Below are 18,147 nucleotides of genomic sequence, written 5' to 3'. Positions count from 1 at the left end.
AAATGCATTTCTGCGAGGAGCTTTTGTTCAGGATTGGAAAGGAAACGTCTTTTTATATGCATTTCACAGATAGTTGGTCACTTGTCCCACTTTGATTTTAATTTCCAGTTCTGCAATGTCCTTATTTCCAAAAGTGTGTGAGTGTATGTATTTTAATGTATTGGACTGTACATAAAAAAACAAGATGTTTTATTCTATTTGCAAGATGTCGGTTGTTTCATTTCCTATGTTTATGCATTTATATTTAGATACAAAATAAACTGAAGTTCCTGGTCTTTAGCACTGCTTTTTAAATTAGCAACTCCCAGAGAGAAGACTGTTTGCCCAGTCATCACATTTTAATGAAAGGTTTGTTTAAATTGTATTCTGTTAAATGCTTCATTGAAGAATACTGGAACTCAAAATGAATTTTATTTTTTGTCTATGTTTTTGTGTCAAATACAAACAATTGTCATACAAATCACTGTTGCTTCATTGATCTCTTCCTATGAACCATGAATACAACAGTGACATTTTCTGGGTCATGAACAAGAAGGTCAGTGTTCATCAGTGGCCTAAATCAAAGCCTTCAGTCACACAAAGAATCAATGACTCAACAAACACATCCGACCAGAACAATTGACAGAGATCAGTGTCTAACACCACAGCAAGCATTACAAACCTCTACTGAACATGAAGGGTTAGTTGGGTTTTCTATTCAGTAAGCAAACGTATGTTTAAAACAATCTTTCATAGAACCTTAGAAGAATGTGCGCCCTGAAAGTATTCCTCCAAATATAGTTTAAAACATAACTGGTCAGGTTTCAGAAATAAACACGCAGACAATAACAGTTAGTTTGTTCACACTCAGCCCCTCAGTATCGGCAGTTTGTCTTTTTTGGAAATTTCAAATGCAGAAGATGAGCAAAAACAACATTGAAGGTTAATGACAATGATTCAAAGGAGTACCGAGTGTATACATATATCGATTAAAATATTTTGAATTTAAGTAAAAATGGGAATAGATTTCATACTAGTATAGTTGATTTAGTCCTTCAAACGACACGGCAGGGGGCGCTGCTGTCGTACCTCGCACCAACCGGAAATCTCTGCCATGACAACTGCACGCGCAACTTTGAACCCAATGGCGGGGAGGACGCGCACTTTCTAAAATTGTGACGTGAAATATTCATCAAAACATTTGATTTCGATGTAAACATTTGTTCAACTTTATATGAGACCTCTTTTGTAAGACCGGACTTTTAATGGTTATTATGGATCTGTGGAAAGCAGAAAGGCTAAACGCCCCGGCGGACTTCATGAAAGCTCCTGACGGAGGTAAACAAATTAAAAATTAACCGAATAATGACCGCCATAAATCATATAAACAAACCCAAACGTGCTGGTGATCTTATAGAAATATATATCAATTGATTCATATTTGTGGTATTACAATTTGTAGAATCAAAATAAGCAGTTGTATATTAGTCTTTATATCAGGGTAACAGTTAACGTTAGGCTAGTTGACATGACATGTCAAGCAGTGACAGCTGTTTTGCGTGATATGAGAAATTTTATCTAGCAGCTAACTTAATTTTAATCCGCAACAAACATTATCGTAATTGCAATTTATATATCTCAAATGAACTCCATAGTCTACATGGACTATTTGTACTTCTAAAACCTTCTGTTTAACATTTGATACACACATTTCTATTGACTCTAAAGTATCAATAAAGGTTCAATAAACTTCCATTTAAAAAAGCATTTTTTTTTCCTGACTATTATTTCATTTTGAGGTTTTACAGGGTTAAAGTAAACTGGAAGAAAGCTACACGGTGGTTAAAAATTGCAAACTTGGAAGATAATGAGCAGTTTCGTTGTGTTGTATGCGAGGTATCTGTAATATTGTAACGTTGAATGTCTTTCTTTCTTTCTTTCTTTCTTTGATTAGTACATTAATATCAGTCTGTCTGTTTGTCTCCCAGCATCTGTCTGTAACCCTTCTCCTCTGATGACACCTGCTCAGTTTACTGGGGGTCCCACAGCTTCACGGGTCACACCCACCCAAGATCTGCCACAGACCACACCTTTCAGAGCTCCGCCCCCTTCTAAATTTAATGGGGAGGGGCTCGCCTGGACCGAGACTGCTGGAGTGGAAGCTTGGCGGCCCGTCCATCACAAACACCAAAGCGAGAAAATGTCACAGCAGCGATCTGACCACAGGTACACAAAACACAACAAGCACTTCCCCTGTTGAATCCAGTCTAGTGATTGTAAGGGTCTGTCTAAAAATTCATCTCTCTCTGTCAGGTTGCCAGAAGATGAGAGGAGCAGCTCAAAACCTCTGCAGGTGGAAAGGTTAAGAGAAGACAAGGAGATGATGATGGTCGAGATGGAGCGTCTGAAAGGAAGAGTAGAGTGTTTGAAAGAGCAGATTAGAGATCAGCAAAGCCAAATAAACAGGTACAAAATACTCAAACTGACTGACTGACGTACTTTCACTGTGTATGCAGGCTGAAGTGTGTGTGTGTGTGTGTGTGCCTTTGTTTATATTACATTGTGGGAACCAAATGTCCCCACAAGGATAGTAAAACCTGAAATCACCTCCATTGTGGGGACCAGCCAGCGGTCCCCATGAGGGGAATGGGTTAATAAACATACAAAATTATATTTTTTTGAAAAGGTAAAAATGCAGAATGTCTCCTGTAAGGGGTAGGTTTAGGGATAGGGGCAGTGTAAGGGGATAGAATATACAGTTTGTACAGTATAAAAACCATTACGCCTATGGAATGTCCTCACAAGGATAGCAAAACACCCTTGTGTGTGTGTGTGTGTGTGTGTGTGTGTGTGTGTGTGTGTGTGTGTGTGTGTGTGTGTGTGTGTGTGTGTGTGTGTGTGTGTGTGTGTGTGTGTGTGTGTCTGCAGACAGTGTATGGAGCGTGATGAGTTACACAGCGAATTGAAGAGTTGCAAGTCTGAACTCAGCATGAGCCAAGACCTGGTAAATACATGGATACACTATTCCCTTATTCTCTGATTCTTCAGGACAATTTTACGTGTATGTAATATATATGTAGAACATGTATTTTAGGGTCAGAAAAGCTAGTTTCTGAATACATCTTTATTTTGTGTGTCTAGCTTTTGACCTTAAAAAAGGAGTATAAATTAGAATGTCAACGTTTGGAGAAAGGGTTACAGGACTCAAAGCAGGAGATGGGGAGACTGCAACAAAAATTAGAGACACAGGTAAGGCATAATTTACACAATATTAGGAATATTTTGTTTCCAGTGCAATAATATTCTGATAATTTAAATGTGTCTTAAAGGAACACTACACACCTTTTCCCCATCTAGCACAGTGGTTCTCCTTTTTAACTTGAAAGGGCCCCTGTATTTCCAACACATTATTCAAATGGCCCCCCTCCCATATGTAGGCTAAGATATTATCTGTATAATATGCAATAATTATGTCAAAATTGGTTTTGTTGAGATAAATGAATTAATCATTATTCTTGGGGTGTTTATATTGACATTTTCTTTATTTCTTTATTTATAATTTTAACTTATTAAAATTAGATTGTTTAATATATTAATATGAATTTATTTAAGATCCTGTGGACCTTTTGGAAGTTTTCCTTGGTTGAGAACCACTACACTAGCGGTTAGTGATTTAATGGATCGTAGTTGGCTCGTAATCCGTTTAGACCAGCCCAAGCAGTTTAGGAAGCATGCGATTAGGGGCAAGACATGTTTCTAAATCTTGCCAATTTAAACATTCAAGCAATTTTAAACCATTCAAGCTCAAGAAGAGGCGAAAGGGCCTCTGGTTATCTGTGCACACAGCCACACACACTCAATAGCGTGCGTACACCAAATGGATTTCTTTTCCGCATCGTCTTGCGCTTGAAGGGACACATACACACAATATTATGTCAAAATACCCATCTATTCCGATAAACAGAGTCGGTTTATGCCTTAAGTGAATGTACACTTAATTTGTAGTTTTGTTGTATTGTATTTATGTATGCTTGTCATTTCTGTGTTTGTTCCTCTTTTAGTACTGACTGTTCACTTGTCTTTATTAATGTTTGTGGTTTTTGGTGCGGTATCGAAGTACTTAAAGTGTTCTTAAAGTTTAAGTAATAAATGGAAAGCCAAGTTTAATTCCTTAATTAAAACTCATTTTGGGATTTACTGTACATGAACTGGCTTTGGCTCAGCCCTTCAGTGCAGATGAATATGATTGTATTAAGGCATACAGCGGTACCCATGTTTACAGATTATCAATTTATAAGAGCGAATTTCACTCTTTCACAGATATAAGAGCAAAATCATAAATAAAAAATAAAAAACTAAGAATATCCGCCAATAATGTCTTTTGAGTAGGTGAGTTATCAGTCTTCCACTGTTGTTTTGGCTCAGTGAAACCAATTGTTTTAAAATAAAAAATAAAAAGGTCACCTCTGGGTCAGATATTTCTTGGGGTTATTTTAAAATGTAATTACTTGATCTTGTTGTCTTTATTCTTTTCTCGATAATCTGTTTTACTCACATGTACGTCACAATATAGAGTGTCCGAGTACCACTGTACACATGAGTCTTAGTGAACCGCAGTATATACAGTATGATTTCACCCTCCACTTCATTGTAATTGTCTATGTGATCTAACTTTAAACCTCTTTGAATATCAGAACGTGATAAATGATGCTGTACAGGAAGCGATCTCACTGAGGACCCAAATACAAGAAGTGATATCAGAGAGAGATGAGCTGAAAAATCAGCTGAGGTGAGTATATAAAATATAAGTTGCTCATATAACTGTTTCTAAATGACAAATCATTTACAGGTCTGTTTATTTGAAGTCGCATGATTTGTGTTTATGCAGTGTCCTGAACAGCTCATGGCTGGAACAGTCTGAGTGTGTGCAGAAACTGCGTACATACATTGGCAGCAACGTCACTGAAAGAAAAGAAGATGAAGAGCTTAGACGACAGATACAGGTACACACACACACACACACACACACACACACACACACACACACACACACACACACACACACACACACACGTGCAGTCTACTGAAATGCCAAAAGTACATCAGCTTTTTGTAAGTTGTGGTGACTACATTATTATTTCCAGTGATACATTTGATCATGATTATGTGTTTATAGCATTTGGAGAAGGAAAAGGAAGCTCTGTCTCTATCTGTCCAGCTACTGAATGTCAGAGTGAATGCATCCAGTGACATTCTATCCATTCAAGAGAAAGAGCTTGGCGAACAGGTAAGATTACACACTCATATAGACATGCGTTTAGTGTTTGAATTGAATGACCAATGCAGTTTGATTGTTAATAATTCATTAGTACATTTTTAATGATACTTGTTATGTGTGTAGGTGCAGACGGACCCGTTGTACTCTGGCAGTAAGGCTGGGCAGATGTTGAGTGTTTGGAGACAAAAGGTCTTCATGCTGCTTGTTAAACTGCAGACCAGGGACTTGCAACTCCATACAGAAAAATCACAACTACACAACATGGTAATATAAACACATTCCCACACACATACATAGTGTACTATGTATCATTTGTTAACAAACAAGTATTCATTACCTTAATGAGCTCATTGTTTCTGCATGTACATTTCTGAAATACAGTAACTTAGACAGTTACCGCTGATAACAGATCACTCTAAATTGTAATGTAGACTCATGTATTTTCTGTAAAGCTGCTTTGAAAAGATGTGTATTGTGAAAAGCGCTATACAAGTAAATGTGAATTGAATGAATATTCATTCCTAACCACTAGTGTCAGTAATTTGCATTTTTATTTGCCCCCTGAAATTGATTTTCAGAAGTCATTCCTACCTATTGATTATATTTTTTCCAACCATGGTGTAAGTCCATATACAGGTCACAACGTTTAACATTTATTTTTAAAGAAGTAATACTTTTATTCAGCAAGGATGCATTCATTTAATCAAAAGACAGAAAATAATTTTATATTGTTTAAAATCATTCAAGTAATTATTTCAAATAAATGCTGTTGTTTTGAAGTTTCTATTCATCAAAGAAACCTGAAAAATGTGTAATGGTTTCGACAAATATTAAGCAGCAACTTTTTAAACAGTGATGATGATGATAATAAGAAATGTTTCTTGAGCAGCAAATCAGCATATTAGAATGATTTGTGAAGGATCATGTGACACTGAAGACTGGAGTAATGAGTACTGAAAATTCAGCTTTGCCATTACAGGAATAAATTGTTTTTTTAAATATATTATAGAAATTCACAATAGTACTGTTTTTACTGTATAGATGTATAAATAGGTGTAGGTGTATAAATGCAGCCTTGGTGAGTATAAGAGCCTTCTTTCAAAAAAAGAAAGAATTGTACCATCCCCAAGCTTTTGAACAGTAGTATGTCAATTAATTGAATCAATCTGTAAATAAATTCTCAATCTGTTCAATTATGGGTTATGGCTTATAAAATTATGATTATAAAAATCAAATCAACATCAAATAGACACATAGCTGACGTCATTAACACATTTTAAATAATTGTCTGTTTTATCATGTTTGAATATATGAATCTGTAAATGTGTGTTGTAGGTTTCCTCTCTACAGCAGGAAGTAGAGTGTTTGCAGTCGCAGAACAGTGTTCTTCAGCACCACCTAGAGGACAAAACAGCCCAGTTAGAGTTACAGCATGTACACGCGCAGGTACTCTGTCATGCACATGTGACCCTGGACCACAAAACCAATTTTTGGTCACATGGGTCAATTTTTTGAACTTTGAATTTTTTATCCATTGATGTATTGTTTATTAGGATATTAGGATAATATTTGGCCGAGATACAACTATTTGAAAATCTGGAATCTGAGGGTGCAAAAATCTAAACATTGATTAAAGTTGCCTTTAAAAAGACTTTAAAGTTGCCCATTTATGTTCGCAATTGTGCTGCATCCACTCACAAAAATAAATGTTTGATATATTTACGGTAGGAAATTTACAAAATATTTTCATAGAACATAATCTTTACTTTAAAGGATTAGTTCACCCAAAAATGAAAATTCTGTCAGTAATTACCCACCCTCATGTTGTTCTAACCCCGTAAGACTTTCGTTCATCTTTGGAACACAAATTAAGATATTTTTTTATTAAATCTGAGAGCTGTCTCACTCCTCCATAGGCTTTTATTGTAATTGAAACTTGCCGGCCTAGAAAGTTACTAAAAAAATTGTTAAAATATTCCAAGTGACTACAGTGGCTCAACCTTAAGTTTACCAAGCGATGAGAATACTTTTTGTGCGCAAAACCCCCCAAAAATAACGATTTTATTCAACTATTCATTTTCTTCCATGTGGGCCTCTGAGTGAGTTCACCTAGTGTAACAGCGCAGCACTTCTGGGTTGTACGTCAGAACGTAGGCTCACTATTGGCTGACGCTGGTCGTGTGTGATGCTGGCCAATAGTGAGCCTACGTTCTGAAGTACAACCCAGAAGCGCTGTCCTGTTACACTTGAGTTACATTCAATATATAAATTTTCACAGTGTTACACGTGTTCTAACCAGGTATGGCATGATAAAGGGTTTACTACATTCCAGGTCTTCCAGTTTATGTGATTGCTTTGTGTGAGAAACAGACTGAAATTTAAGTGGTTACTCACTAAATATCTTAAGTCTAGCTCATTGATATTCACATAATCATTTCAGCATCAGCTTTTGAACTTTCTCTCTAACCCTCATGAGCTCATCTCTTTCTGCCTTCTTATCTTTGCTTTTTAACAGCCTGAGCAGGTCGGATTGAGCTTAGGGAGGTTTAAGCTTGTTCAGCATTGACTCACAGAAGATCTGCTATTTTAGCATCACGTTGTTCATCTGTGATTACTCACTGCATTCAGAGCAGCTGTCCAGCTGATCAGCTGTGTTACACGGTGACGGCACCAAAACTTTTCTTCTGTAGCGCCTACAGGCGAGTGTGTGTTTCTGAAAGCCTGTGTGCTTGCTTTTTGTGTGTGTTCAGGGAATACAGCAGCAGTTGGACGGCGCTCTAGATGAGAATGCTCAGCTGAAAGAGCACAATAAGAGCACCGAGGGATCACTGAATGATATCAGTGGAACTGCACACAGGTAACACACACAATCACACCCCTTGAGCTGGCTCTTGATTCTGTTAGTGCTCTACAAGTCTTCTAAGCACCAACATGACTGTCGTGATTAGATTAAAGCTGACTGTTCCTCTGACCAAACCCCTAAAGTCAGCTCATCCATAAACATCTGCCTCTTTCTGTGTTATCTTTCTCTCTCTGTCTCTCTCATCAGGGTGATGTCAGCCGTAGAGATGAAGGCAGGTCAGATGGAAGCAGTTCAGTCCAGTGTAAGTCAGCTGAACCAGAGACTCGCCTTCGCTGCCAAACGTCTGGACACAGTACATGGTGAGATTGTCATCTGTGTGTGAGCGTATGTAAGTGCGTTTCACTTTTAATAACGTGTGTTGTTTGTCTGCAGGGCTGCTGTTGAGGAAAGAAGCTCTGTGGAGAACCAAGAAAGCTACGAGATCTCCAGAGCCGGCAGTGTCAGAGAGGTAGAGAATCATGGGAAAGATTTAGAGACATTGTTATTCATTGTCAATTTTGAGTAGTTATTTTATTTTAAGGTGACTTCTTCACCGTTGATTGTTGGAAAAGCCAGAAAAGATCCTTGAGTTTCAGCACAGTCATAATACAATATATATATATATATATATATACATACATACATACATACATACAGTATATATATATATATATATATATACACACACATATAGTATATATACATATTTTTAATTACCCAAAACACATCAGTTGTATGGTGTTTTAGACATTTTATCCCACGATTCATAATAATATTCACACAATAATAGTTTTTGCATGTTGTTGTTGTTGTTGATAATGATATAATATGATTATAATAATTATTATTATTATTATTACCCTAACCTTCTTTTTTTCAGTGTGACAGATAATCCAGAAATTATATCAGCATTGCTTTTTTTTACCTTTGCTTTATAATAATAATTATAATAATACATATTTTTGTTACTACTACTACCTTAAAGGGTTAGTTCACCCAAAAATGAAAATGATGTCATTAATGACTCACCCTCATGTTGTTCCAAGCTAGGGCTGTGCGATATGACGATATATATCGGATGGACGATATAAAAAGTCTATCGATTCATATTATGCTCTATCGTTCATATCGTGGTGTCGCAAAAAACATTGTTTACGGCAAAACTTTTTCATCATTTGGAGGACTGCAATCTTACCGTCTATGAATCTTACACGCCGCCATGAGAATGGCAGAAACGTGAATAACATGGCGAAGGGAGAACCGGGTGTTAGCAGGACCAGCCAGGACAAACCGAGGAGCTCGTTCCTAAATTGGTAAAATTTCTATGTTTGGTTGACTATTATATTTTGATAATGAACATGCTGCTATGTCAAGTTAGCAATGCAAGAACGTGTGCGCGTGCCGTGAAGCGTCGGCGCGATCACAGGAACAGGAATCCGTTACTCCGTAATTTATGGTCATACGGATAAGCAAGAAATGATTCAAAACTGTAAAGCCGTAAAATACAGGAAACAAGCTCGATTCCCTTTTCTACCATCTCGGTTTCCTTTTTGTGAACTTTGGACCCTGTCGCATGATCCGAAGCTCAGCAAAATTCTTCCTTTCGTTTTGTTAATCTGTAATTATTTAAGGCAAATAGCCTATATTTCGTATATAGGCCTATATATTAGTTTTATATATTTAGCTTTATTCTGTTTTCTCCGTTCACAGAAGCGCTTTAAGTGCGTGATGTGACGTTGTGTGGATCCATGTTCTAATCTACACTATCCTGCAATTTTCGCTGGTTTCAAAAAACAAAAAGTTGCATATTACCTGCTATTAATTTTCACTGAAATGTAGGCCTAATTTCTTGACAGTTGGTGACATACAGTTTGGAAAACTAACGCCAGCGCATTCCCATTGCGACTTATCAATGATGACTGACAGCTGAGCATGGGCATTTCACTCACGTTGGATAGGCTATACGCGTCAATATCACATTTGCTCAGTCTACTATTTGAATTCATGATTGGTTGACTGGCAAATTAAAATAGTTAACAGAACGATAAAATAACGTTGTTAACCGGTTAATGGCCATTTCAAATAAGCGTGTCTGTTCAGAACGATTACATTTCATTTGGTTTCCGTTTCTGGTTATGCTCCTGTCAAAATTTCGTTTGTTTGTTTTCGTTCATTGAACAGGTTCGGAGCCCTGATTTCTGCTACATTTTAAACATCTTCCATTGAATTTTTACATTTGGTATTTTATAGCAATATTTTATGTTGGGCCTGTAATCATTTGTTTTTGAAAAGTGTTTTATATTTCGTTCATATTTTATATTTCTACATTCTTAATCAAAAATTTTTTTTGAGAATATAAAATATATATATAAAAAACATTTTTGAGGATATACTTAATATATACTCAATATATATATATATATATATATCAACTTTTCTTTTATTTGATATAGCCTATGCTAAAAGTATTTTCCATGTAGTAATTATATATATAAATTATTAATTGATTGAATTTACAGAAAAGGTACTATATCGTGATATATATCGTTATCGGGATATGAGATGACTTATATCGTGATATGAGATTTTGGTCATATCGCCCAGCCCTATTCCAAGCCCGTAAGACCTCCGTTCATCTTCGGAACACAGTTTAAGATATTTTAGATTTAGTCCGAGAGCTTTCTGTCCCTCCATTTAAAATGTATGCACGGTATACTGTCCATGTCCAGAAAGGTAATAAAAACATCATCAATGTAGTCCATGTGACATCAGTGGGTTAGTTAGAAATTTTTGAAGCATCGAAAATAAATTTTTGTCCAAAAATAACAAAAACTACGACTTTATTCAGCATTGTATTCTCTTCCGGGTCTGTTGTCAATGTCAATCTGCGTTCACGACTCCGCAGTGACGCTGCTGACGTGTTATCTCCTCCGTGTAGTATTCGGGTTCTAATAAATATGGATGGGCAAAAAAATGCAAGTCTTCCTCTGTGTCGAAATCCTTAGACATGTGTACGAAGATTGTTTTGTTTACATCGTGCGTCTCCCTCAGTCTATAAATGAAGCTCGGGTGCACCAGATAACACGTCATCAGCGTCTTACGTCAGCAGCGTCACTGCGGAGTCGTGAACGCAGATTGACAACAGACCCGGAAGAGAATACAATGCTGAATAAAGTCGTAGTTTTTGTTATTTTCGGACAAAAATGTATTTTCGATGCTTCAAAAATTTCTAACTAACCCACTGATGTCACATGGATTACTTTGATGATGTCTTTATTACCTTTCTGGACATGGACAGTATACCGTGCATACATTTTCAATGGAGGCACAGAAAGCTCTCGGACTAAATCTAAAATATCTTAAACTGTGTTCCAAAGATGAACGGAGGTCTTACGGGCTTGGAACGACATGAGGGTGAGTCATTAATGACATAATTTTCATTTTTAGGTGAACTAACCCTTTAACCTTCTATTTCCATTGTAAGAAATAAGCAAGATAACATCAGCCTTTTCGTTATATTTAACTTTTAATATTAATTGATCACTCTGGTAAGAAAATCGGTTTTCCTATTTTTTCTAAAATAAACATGCAGGTAAAGAGATTGTGGGATGATGACAGTGTAGTATACAACTTTATTTAAATGTTAATCATTGCATAATATGTACAGCTTCACCTGCAATTATTTTAGTAGTAAACAGTGTATAATAAGCAATATGCTAGTGTTCCGTTCTGTCATCTTCTCTCTGTGTTTCAGCTTTATTAAGAGTCTCCAGGCTGAGGTGGCATTATTGAGTGCAGACAGGGACAAACTCACACAAGAGCTCAAACGCACACCAGACCTCATCCAGGCCTCCCTGTCCGAACTACAGCAGCAGCGTATGTACACAAACCCCAGCCTAACACTGAATGTTTATTGAGTGGAGTAAAGAAAGGAGCCCTAGCTGTGTGTTGTATGTACATTACAGGAGAGAGAGAGCTGAGCCACCTGAGGGAAGCTCTGTCACGCTGCAGAGAGGAGTTGGAGGCATCAGAAACGATGCGAATGGAGACTCGGGGACAATGTGAAGAGCATGAGGGGACCATCAGGGAGCTCCGTGCTGAGGCCCAGAGACTACAGCAGCACTGTGACTCAGGTGTGTGAAAAACAGTGTGTGTGAGTGGAGCAATGGTAATTTCCCCTCCCCACACAAAGCATTCTGTATTCACTCCACAAATTCCATCTTTCTTTAATTCTCATTGCTAATAGTCTATTAACACTGTGCTTAACACACGGTGAATTCTGCTGACATCAATTGCTCGTTGCTCCAGGCAAAATCATGCAGCTCTGCCTCCACTCTGCTCACATGCTCTAATTATGAATCATTTGTGCTTCTTTATATCCATGTAATATTTACAGTGTACAACATCTAATAGTACAGTTGCTTATTTTTAAAGAGATGCGTGTTTATGCAGTTTTACAAAAGGTATCAGAAGTTGAGAGTGTGTGTGCAGAGAAGCTCCGAGACATGGAGGCTCAACTCAACACAGCAAGGAGAGAGCACACAAAAGCAGGTATACATATACATATATAGTTTGCATACAAATGTTTTGTTATGTTTCTTAATAATTATCTGAGTGTCTGCACAGAACTGAACACACACGGTCTGTTTTATATATGTGTGTGTGCAGTTGTAGCTTTGCGACAGGTTCAGAGGCAGGTGGAGAGAGAGAAAGAACAGATGAAAGAAGGAGAGAGAGAGAGAACAGAACACACACTCAAACAGATCACACATCTGCAGAAACAGCTAAAAAACAAGGACAAAGACTGCAACCTTCTCCTAGTGAGTCATACACACACACATACTCACATACTCATCTATTCTCTCTAAGGGGGAATCAGTGGCAGTCCTGCTTCACTCGGTGCCCAACGCACGTTTATAATCAAACTTGAAGCTTTACATTTATTATCCAACTAATTACAGCTAACAGATACGATAATCAAATATCGAAATGGGGGGTTTAGTCGGTTTCTGTGTTCCTGGCCTTATAGTGTTTTGTGTGTGCAGGCAGTGGTTCAGGAACAGGGTTTGATGAATGAGTATAAAAGACTGAGAAGATCAGCAATTCAGACAAACGATGCTCTGAAACAAAAACATCATCTTCAGTCTGAGTGCAGCAATCCTCCAACACCTGAAAGTAAGCATACACTGACACTCACTTATGCAGTTGGTTTTTAAAGTCCCTGTAAAGTTAAAATGAAGTATGTGTTCTGAGTTTGTCACACCACAGAAAAATGTGTTATTAGCCACCCAGCCAAATTTGAATGATAAAAAAAGCCGCCATGTAAATAAAATAAGCTATCAAAATCTTGAAAAAAATATTGCTCTCAAACGCTGGGGGAGTGTCCGCTGGCTGCGCTGAAACCACGCCCACTCGCGGGACCGTGACGGGAGATAGTCGGTTCGGCCACATTCACCAGTAACAGCGGATTATCAGTGAATCCCAGTTGCCAGTTTATAAAACTATCCTGTGTAAAATGATCACTGCAGAGCCGGGTGTTGGTGGAGATCCTCAGCTCTCTATCAAGGTGGCTCTTCACAAAATTAATCCACATCTTTTTGATATGATCGTTTTTCGGAAATTGAAATAAGGACACCGATCTGTTTTGTAAGTGATCGCATCCAGGTAGTACGAATTTCCATGACGAAGGCATAGCTAGCTAGCAAACTGTAGGCTGTAGTAACTAATATTACTGACAGTAACTCGCGATTGAGCTGCAAATTGATTAGAATGTGCTCTAGTTATTATTGTTAGGGGAGGGGCCAGCCTCAGGGGCTCCAGTGCGTCATCGAGCCACCGTTTTAGCCCCGCCCCCAAAAATCCTGAACACAGCAATGGTGAAAAACTGTTTAACGGTCTAACTCCACAATTCAGTACTTCACAGTTCACAGTCTTTGTAATGTGTTTTAGCAATACATTTCTAACATTTATAATGCGTTTCAATTTTTTTTTTAGAATTGCCTTTACAGCGACTTTAATGCTTTTTTGCACATATGTATTTATTTTTATAATATTATAAAATCTTTGATTATTTTATTTGTTCATTCATACATTGATTAATTCATTTATTTTTCTTTGTCTACTCAATGTTCTTTCACACTTGACTTGGTTCCTCATCCTGCTTCTCTCTCAGGTCTGCTGGGGGCACTGCAGGCTCTTAGTGCCGCAGTGATGGGCAGCTCAGAGGAAGAGGATGATGAGGAGGGTCAGGCCTTCACTGTGACACAAACACCCTCTTGTGCTGACACACATAAAGAATAGTGCTGAACACACCAATCAATTCTATCTCTCTCTCTCTCTCACACACACACACACACGCACGCACACGCTGTCTTTCCAATCCCTCTCATGGGGTTCGATGTCTGTTTTTATAATTTAATAAAAGAGTTATTTGTAAAATTAGACTTGCAGATCTTTCAGTTAATCTCAGATGGCTTGCAAAAATACACATTTCTGTCGGTGCCTTTACGGCAATTATTATTAGTTATTGGTTTATATTTCAGATTTATTTGCAGTTATCCCATAGATCAGGGATATGGAAATGAGAATGAGGGAAACGAGAAGCTGCAATTGGTCAAGAAAAATAATACAGTGTGTGAGATGTCACTAAAACCTCCCGTCATTTCATAGAATAACTTATTTGTTATTTAGCAGGTCCTTTTTTACAGAGCAGCTCATAGTTCATTTACCAGGCTGCATTTATTTGATCAGAAAAGGTAATGTTGTGAAATATTACTACAATTATATTTTATTTTTTATTTATTTATGTAATTTATTCCTGTGATGGAAAAGCTGAAGTTTTAGCCGCCATTACTCCAGTCTTCAGTGTCAAATGATCCTTCAGAAATGATTATTATCATTGTTAAAACAGTTAGGCAGCTTAATATATTTGTAAAAATTGTGTTACATTTTTTTTTCAGGATTCTTTGATGAACAGAAATAGTAATAGTCATCTTTTGTAACATTTTTAATGTTGTTATTGTCACTTTTGATAAATTTGGTTCATCCTTGCTAAATATATTAATTTCTTAAAAAAATAAGTGCCCTTCCCCCCCAAACTCCCAAAATGAAGTGGCTTACTGGCCCCCCAAACATTTGAGTGGTATTGTAAATATGAAGACATGTAAGATAGAACAAAGCATAAGATTTATTTTTTTTGCCCAATATTTTAATGGGGTTGCCCAGATTTGATATCTTAAATTTTACCTTGAAAAACAATGATCATACATTGAATGAAGATCAATTATAAAAGTCAACATGAAATCAAAATTAGTTTTATTGTGAAATTATTTGATATATATATTTTTCATCTCATCAAAACATAACTTGCTCCACCTCTGACTGTCCTTTTTGGCTTGCATTCCACCCTTCTCCTTCAGCCACCTGGCTCCATTCTGGTACAGAATGCTCATTTTTCATTTTCCTATTAATGAAATCCCCACGCCAACACTCTCTTCTCTTGTGAGTAGTCGTTTCATTATGATAGGAAAATGGGCTGTGAACATTGTTTCATGTTGACTTTAATAGCTTTTTCTGCAGAACCTGTAAATAATAGGTGTGTGTGTGTGTGTGTGTGTTAAACCACTTTGTCCTTCCTGTCATATATTTCCTTGATATGTTCTTAAATGGATACACTCCTTCGCTTTTAGAGCGTAGAGTGTATCTATTAAAATTTAAACTCACCTCCAGAGAACTTTTGAGTAACGTTACTGCTTGTATTTCAGCCTGTGCTGGAGAGAGAAAGGCATCACTCACTGTCACTGACTGAGAAGTGGAACACACTTCTCTCTCTCTATGGCATTCACCATCTACTGGTGATGTTTGGGATGTAGTATCCAATAATGGGCTTTAATACAGGTTACTGAGAGGCCTTCAAAATCCCAGTTTGTGAAAGAAAGAGTGGAGTGTTTGAGAGTGACTAATAAGTGATATAGTATTGAAAGAAGTGAGTATGACTATTGAGTGGGTGATTTGTATGCTTTAAAGGGAATTTGATGTTACAATTTCTTCTTTTTTTTCTGAATCCAGTGCCTCACTATTGGTCATTTTTGGGAGGACTCCTGTATATCAGTCAGTCAGAGTTTGTCATAAGACATGATGGCTGCTGTGTTAATGGATGTTAATGGAGCTTTTTAATAGTTTGCAAGAGCATAAACACGAGGAAGATGTATAAGCAAAGTAGTGAGTAGATGAGCTTTTCTGTTCTGTGTGATGATGTTTAATGTCCCAGCAACCTATAATCCCATTTAGAAACTTTACAGCAACCACCTTTTGAACCCTCTGGTGCTCTTCTCGTGTCAGTCAAAAATTAAACAAAAAATGTATTTCAATGAAATGAATGTACTATATTTTAGTTCGATAATGTTTTTTATTTAATATTTTGTCTTTTTAGGGGATTTTATGGTACTAAATTCTATTTATGCTGCATTTATAATCCATTTATTCACTTTTTGAGCTTTGAACATTTTTTTTACTTAATCTGTCGTAAATCTCGAATGCTTGACACTTGGCAGATTATTGCTGAAGTGAAAAAAAGTGACGTTACAGAATTTTACGTTTGTTGTTATGAAAACTGCACAAAAATACTATTTTCAATTCTTATATGAAATGTATATTTTCAAAAACACGTTTTATTCTAAAACTGCAAGAAAATCAAAGCCATAAATCGAAACAAGTTGTGTTCCAAATTTGAGCTTGATACCTCAAATAATTTGCTTTCAGTAAGATTTTGTTTGGCCGCAGGACCAAAACTAGATGAAATTCGTCTCCTATTCATTTTCAATGCGGCCATTTTTGTGTGTGTTCATATAGCAAGTGCCAAAAACCTTTACCATGTTTCATACCATTCCGAATTCTGAAAAAACAAAAAGTAAAAAATTTCACAAATGGCCGAAGAGCACCAGAGGTGCATAACAGACTAGAAAAAAATAAAATAAAGTGGGATATTAGTGATGTATTTTATTCCGAAGAATAAAAAAACAAAACTATCTTGAGCTTGTATTAACCACATTCCTTATTTTAGCCATTTAACTAAAAACCCATTCGTTTTAGGACTCATTCCTGCAGCACTCTAGGGAGACTGAGATACCTATTTCTGTCCAGATGGCTTATAGTTACACCATCTACCAGGAGGGACAAACCGGGTCATTCTAACCAGCCAAACCTTGACCTCTTGGTTGCATCACTTCTCTTCCGATTCGTGACGTTACGGAGTCTTTGTCTTATGCTCAAACTTTTCATTTTCCCTCAAGACACGTACTCTACATTTCCCTCAATGAAAAGTGACGTTGCTCATGTAACCATTTTGCTGAACTGCAGCTGGCCTGTGTGCTTGTCCTAAAGCACAAACAGCTGCCATACAAGATTTGAATGGATATGTACTGAACGCATGGAAGTGTGTGCAGCAGTAATAGGTGGTATGACCCGCTGCAGCCGTATCAGAACCTCAATGAAGGGAGATTTGTGACCCACAATAAACGGTTCATGGACGTCATTCGTGACTGTAAATAACTGATCAGTAATGTCACAAGGTCTTTGTGTGATCGCTATAGATCCCAGCCACGAAAACTGTCCATAACGTTACATCTGAGTCTGACCTCGGCTACAGAAACCATGGGGCATAATTCAGCTTGACAAACACATACACACGCGCACAGTCTTTCTTCCACGCACACTTTTTGCTCGTTCGGTGGGCGCGTTGCAGTTGGGGTTCAGGCCTCTAGCAGATGGACAGTAAGAGCTGCTGACAGGGCATATTTGCGTGAGCAACACAAGGACAGGGAGAACGGTTTCCTAAGGGAACTTAGAGGACGGACACACAGATGAATGTGCAGGAATGATAGAGCCCCAAGGGGGTTAAGAGGGGGAACTTAATGATGGATGAGGCTTTTACTTCCTCTGATATCTCAGAACCCCTAATGCTTCATGTGAGTGTGCATGCATTACAGGGAGACTTTGTGCTGTTGCACTTTTGCCGCAAGGCAGAGTTTGATCTCCTGCTCTCTGTGAT

General features: G+C 37.4%; 1 protein-coding gene across 3 annotated transcripts; it reads left to right on the top strand.

Annotated features, from left to right (window-relative positions):
* Nucleotides 1-541: 541 nt before the first annotated feature.
* On the top strand, nucleotides 542-16,987 carry cchcr1 (coiled-coil alpha-helical rod protein 1). 3 transcript variants are annotated; one of them, XM_079606490.1, is made up of 19 exons: nucleotides 542-679; nucleotides 1,968-2,205; nucleotides 2,293-2,445; nucleotides 2,908-2,983; nucleotides 3,121-3,228; nucleotides 4,674-4,768; nucleotides 4,868-4,982; nucleotides 5,156-5,266; nucleotides 5,381-5,521; nucleotides 6,593-6,703; nucleotides 8,008-8,114; nucleotides 8,307-8,419; nucleotides 8,493-8,568; nucleotides 11,854-11,975; nucleotides 12,065-12,232; nucleotides 12,552-12,650; nucleotides 12,768-12,919; nucleotides 13,145-13,274; nucleotides 14,272-16,987. In XM_079606490.1, exons 1-19 carry the CDS (start codon nucleotides 673-675, stop codon nucleotides 14,397-14,399), a joined length of 2,250 nt encoding a protein of 749 aa, XP_079462616.1. In that variant the 5' UTR covers nucleotides 542-672; the 3' UTR covers nucleotides 14,400-16,987. The 3 variants fall into 3 exon arrangements, with proteins under 3 accessions (XP_079462616.1, XP_079462614.1, XP_079462615.1); XM_079606488.1 differs by lacking the exon at nucleotides 542-679 and adding an exon at nucleotides 1,041-1,317; XM_079606489.1 differs by lacking the exon at nucleotides 542-679 and adding an exon at nucleotides 1,044-1,317 and having other exon boundaries at nucleotides 4,698-4,768.
* Nucleotides 16,988-18,147: the final 1,160 nt, after the last annotated feature.

Source organism: Phoxinus phoxinus (assembly GCF_949152265.1).
Source record: "Phoxinus phoxinus genome assembly, chromosome: 3".
In the NCBI taxonomy this organism is placed as follows: domain Eukaryota; kingdom Metazoa; phylum Chordata; class Actinopteri; order Cypriniformes; family Leuciscidae; genus Phoxinus; species Phoxinus phoxinus.
The sequence above is the reverse complement of the archived record's forward strand: the minus strand, read 5'-3'. Positions and strand labels throughout refer to the sequence as shown.

Excerpts from the sequence above, each read along its gene's own strand:
- cchcr1 (XM_079606488.1), top strand. The coding sequence starts at position 1,245 with ATGGTTATTATGGATCTGTGGAAAGCAGAAAGGCTAAACGCCCCGGCG. Across the intron at positions 3,229-4,673 it reads AACAAAAATTAGAGACACAG|AACGTGATAAATGATGCTGT; the intron begins GTAAGGCATAAT and ends TTTGAATATCAG. Across the intron at positions 6,704-8,007 it reads TACAGCATGTACACGCGCAG|GGAATACAGCAGCAGTTGGA; the intron begins GTACTCTGTCAT and ends GTGTGTGTTCAG.